General features: G+C 42.9%; 1 protein-coding gene across 2 annotated transcripts in view; it reads left to right on the forward strand.

Annotated features, from left to right (window-relative positions):
- CYB561 (cytochrome b561) overlaps positions 1 to 4,734 on the forward strand; it is a 74,958-nt gene extending 70,224 nt beyond the window's left edge. For both annotated transcript variants that reach the window (XM_083147482.1, XM_083147481.1), the window contains 2 exons: positions 1,613 to 1,770; positions 3,744 to 4,734. In XM_083147482.1, coding sequence (XP_083003608.1) covers positions 1,613 to 1,770; positions 3,744 to 3,936 — 351 coding nt within the window. In that variant the 3' untranslated portion in view covers positions 3,937 to 4,734. The remainder of the gene's footprint in view (positions 1 to 1,612; positions 1,771 to 3,743) is intronic.

Below are 4,734 nucleotides of genomic sequence, written 5' to 3' on the forward strand. Positions count from 1 at the left end.
TAAGATTTTGGAGTGTATCTTTGGATGTGTGCCCATTCATTGTGTAGAGCATTTATGAGGTCAGGCACTGATGCTGGATGAGGTCTAGCTATCAATCTCTGTTCTGTCATCCCAAATGTGCTGGATGGGGTTGAGGCCAGGGCTCTGTGCAGGCCAGTAAAGTTAATTCACACCAAACTCACCATATCTTCCATATAGTCCTTGCTCTGTGCACAGATATGTTGGAATACAAAATATCCCTACCCAAACTATTGCCACAAAGTTGGAGGAATAGCATTATTCAAAATACCTTGGTATGCTGAAGCACTATGATTGCCCTTCACTAGAGATAAGGGGCCTAGCCCGAACCCTGAAAAACATCCCCAGGCCATTATCCCTCTTCCACAAAACTTCACAGGTTTGCATAATGCAGTCAGGCAGGTAATAATCTCCCTCCCATCTGACAGCCAAACAGAGAAGCGTTATTCATCACTCCACAGAACATGTTTCCACTGCTCCACAGTCCGGTGTTGGTGTGTTTTAACCTGCTTGGTATTGGACTTGATGACGTGAGGCTTGCATGCAGCTGCTGGGCCATGAAAACCCATTCCGTTAAGGTCCTGCTGCGCAGTTTTTGTGCGCCTTAGTAGTTGTTGACCCTACTCTGCGTTAACTTGATATCCTGCTTTGTTGCTGAGTTACTTTTGTTCCTAAACACTTCCACTTACTAATAATATAATTTAATTGACTGCGATATGTAATTCCTGCTGGAATTTCCACAAACTGTCTTCAAAGGTGGCACCCTATCACGCTTAGGTTGTTCTGAAGAGCTCAGTGACTATTTTGTATCACAAATGTTTGCAAATGGAGGCTGCATGGCTAGGTGCTTGATTTTATATACCTATGGCAACGGCTCTGATTGAAACACCTGAATTCAATACTTAACAGGTGTGGCCAAATACTTTTGTCCATATGGTGTATGTATAAATATGTATACAAACAAGTATTTCTACCCTAGAAATATTTAGATTTTTTGGCTAGTTTGAAGGAGACTGTAACTTGCTTGACTGGTACAAAGCTGCTTATTGGTCATGTGATGGCAGAGGAAGAAGGGGAAGTTTGGGTTTTCCTGTGTGACCATTCCATGCCTTTCTGCTGACTGCAATACTATGGCAATCGTAGCTACGATTGCCATAGTATTGCAATGGCACTTGGTAGGCTGTAATTAATAGCCGTTTGAATTAAAACCATAAAGGACAGGGAAGAGCTATTGGAAAGGGGATTAGACTGATAGGAGCAATAAATACCTTATTTCACCTTTCTGTGAAACTATTGTTTGTTTTCAAATGGCGATATGCGGAATAATTTTTTTTTTAATGTATAAAAAAAATAATTTGTGAGCATTTGGATTTTGCTACCAGGTGGTTGGAAAGAGGGTAATAGTGGAAGAGCACATACTCTAGAATAAACACAGGAACATCTGTCTCCATGCGGTGCTGCTAGTTTCTGATCCTTTTCTGCAAGTGATTGTATTTCTGGCTCATTAGTAATTGCCTTCTGTGAGTTTACTTTTCCACTTCTGACTCTCACATGAACATGTCTTTAACCCCCATCTGTTTGCTTTGTATTACAGTGGCTATGCGGCTTTATCATGTTCTTTGTGCCTGGCATAGCTTATACATACAGGAGTCAATTCAAGCCACTACATGTGTTTCTGGGCTTAAGTCTGCTGGTGAGCACGATTGCCACATGCCTGCTCGGTATTACAGAAAAACTTCTCTTCTCAATCCCGTGAGTACATTTTGTGGGTTCTGTAAAATCCATGGTTTCTGGGAGGTGAGGTCTGGGCTGCACCTAGGCCACCTTTTCATTTAATGTTGTTGTAGTATTGAGCGGTTCTGTTGTTCGGAATGAGCCATAACAGCACTGTAACGCCTATACCAGGTGTGATGGCCACTGATACCTGCCTGCAGGAAAGATTTACCGGAAGTTGTCACAAACATTCATTTCTCTTTGTTCCAGTTTGGGATATGCTGATCCTTTGGAGTGTGTATAGTACTCATGCTGGAGTAGTCACTCTTTGCCCTTTCACATCGCTAAGCCGTATCATACTCAGGTTCTCGGTCCAGTTCCGACACTTTCACATTAAGCCCGGGTTACCCATAATACAGAGAGCAACCTGGGTTTAACCCTTCTTATAACCCAGGTTGAATACCTGGGTTGTAAGCTTTGATGCTTTCAAAACACACCTTCACCTGGGTCAACGCATCAGCAACCCAGTAATTACCTGGGTCCGAGGTATGATGTGAAAGGGGTAATAAGGGCAGAAATAACACTGAAGCTCAACCTCTCTATATCCCCTGCTCTATAGTACAAAGTGCTGCCTTAGTACGGTACTTTCCCTAATGCTTTTTACAGCAGATTTTTTCCTAGAAATTTCTCTGTGCTAATAGCAGCTATAAAGCATTGTTGCTATATCAAAATAACATCTCCACAGGCACCGGCTATGGTGTATCCCAGAGGAGTTACCTGGTCACTACCAATAGAGATGTGGCACTAGAGACTTGATGGCTAACCTCGACACTCCAGATGTTTTTAAACTACACATCCCAGCATGCTCTGCATCAGATTTAGCATGGCCAACATGTCAAAACTGAAGCAGAGCATGCTGGGATGTGTAGTTTAAAAACATCTGGCGTCAAGGTTAGCCATCAAGGCACTAGACTAGAGCATGGGTCCTCAAACTGCGGCTCTCCAGATGTTGTGAAACTACAAATCCCAGCATGCCTTGTCACAGTTTTGCTATAAGGGAGTGTTAAAACTGTGGCAAGAAATACTGGGATTTGTAGTTTGACAACATCTGGAGGGCTGCAGTTTGAGGACCCATGCACTAGAGAGTACAGAAGGACACTGTCCCCTCCATATAAGGAGAAAGCAGGCTACAAAGTTCAGCACCGAATACTAAGTCATCAGACCATAGGTGACCAGGGGTGAGGCTTCTACTGACCGACTGACTGACCTGAGCAAATAGGCCAGCTGCATACCACCAGGGCCGTAACTAGGTATATGCCTGGAATGTTTTTTGGAAATTGGTTTCCTGAAAATATCACAGGTCTTTTAGAGCTTCCAGGTCAGGGTGAGGCTTCTGCTGAGCAGATATCTCCCATTCTTCAGGTGCTGGATGCGCTCCCGATGTTGGAATCCCAACTGTTAAAACCCTGACAATTGAGATCCTGACTGAGGGGTAGATTTATTATAGTGTCACTTAACGCACTGCTATAACCGTTCCTGCTTCACCTCATTAGCGAGGTGAAGCAGGAGGAGACAGACAAAATGTATCAACATCTTGTCTCCCCCTTTGCGCCCCCCCCCCCCCCCCCCCCCCCCCCCCCCCCCCCCCAATTTCTCCATTGTGAGATGAATAAAGGAATTCTAAGCGTCTAACCGAGCCGGGTTTACCAAGGGTGGTAGACTTTACCATGGTCAGTCTAAACCCTGTTGACCCAGCATTCGGATATTGATTTCCAGATCTCAATTCCAGCTACCAATAATATCCCTCTGTGCTATGACTGAGGTGGGTTGCAGATGGCATCTTCTTTGCTTTTCTTCAGGTTAATAACCCAATTGTGCTGATAATAGTGATGGTTCTATACAAGCGCTATTTAACACCCCCAACCAAAACGGTTTAATAATGAGAAGTTTGTTTGTGATTTAATTCTAATTTCACCCTTTAACAGTCCCTTGCCTTTTTCCCTTTCTTCCAGAAATGATTACTCCAAGCTACCAGGAGAGGGTGTTCTTTGCAATACCTTAGGACTGCTACTTGTAGCATTTGGACTGGTGATTGGTTATATCCTTACACGAGATGAATGGAGGCGGCCACCATTACCAGAGGAGCAGGCTCTATCCATTGATTTTAAAACTCTGACAGAGGGTGGGAGCCCAAATGAGCCCTGATCCCTTCTAGTATCAGGCTGCAGTGCTTGTTATTGTAACTTGTGGTATTTCCTGTGTTTTGGAGGCAATGTTCATGTATAGCCATTCTATCTATTGGGCAGAGAGACTATATTTTGAGTTCTATCTAATTAGCAATGTAAGTCACTTTTTTATGAGTGCTTGCAAAACGTTTAGACGATCATTAATCTCGGCAGTATGTTTTGCAGGTGATCATAGAAAGTGGTGGTTTCCATGCAAAATAATGCCAAACCAGCATTACAGATATCGAGACAGAATTCTGTTATTTCTCCTATGATACTTACTGAAAACCAGCTACAGTATGTTTGTTCACTGAGTAGATAGGTGAATTGTTCCATCTGGAAGGCTTGTTCTGAGAATGATGGTTGTAAGGACCTATAAGCTCTGTCACTCAACATACCTAAACTAAAACATAGGCAAAACACACTAAGGAGCATACAAAATAGGGTCTGAGTGTGCTGGAAATGCGGGATACCGGACAATCTTGGACTTTGTTTTAAAATCAGCAATCATTCACAATGCAAGTCTTTTCCGTGATTGGTTAGTGTCCTGCACCACCAGCAAACTAGCACCCTATTACATATGCCCCAGGTATTTATTGTCAGCTGGGACCATCATCCTGGCCTATCGCTATCATTAAAAAGTAAATACACTTAAAACTTGATCTCTTTAGCAGTCTGAGCTTTACCTCGCTTGTGAGTCATTTTACCATGCAAAGTTTATTTGTGCCAAATACGTATGCTGAATTTTCATGATAATAAAGTATAATTGTTAACTGTA

The sequence above is a fragment of the Crinia signifera genome, chromosome 6 (assembly GCF_055691185.1).
Source record: "Crinia signifera chromosome 6, ASM5569118v1, whole genome shotgun sequence".
Taxonomy (NCBI): domain Eukaryota; kingdom Metazoa; phylum Chordata; class Amphibia; order Anura; family Myobatrachidae; genus Crinia; species Crinia signifera.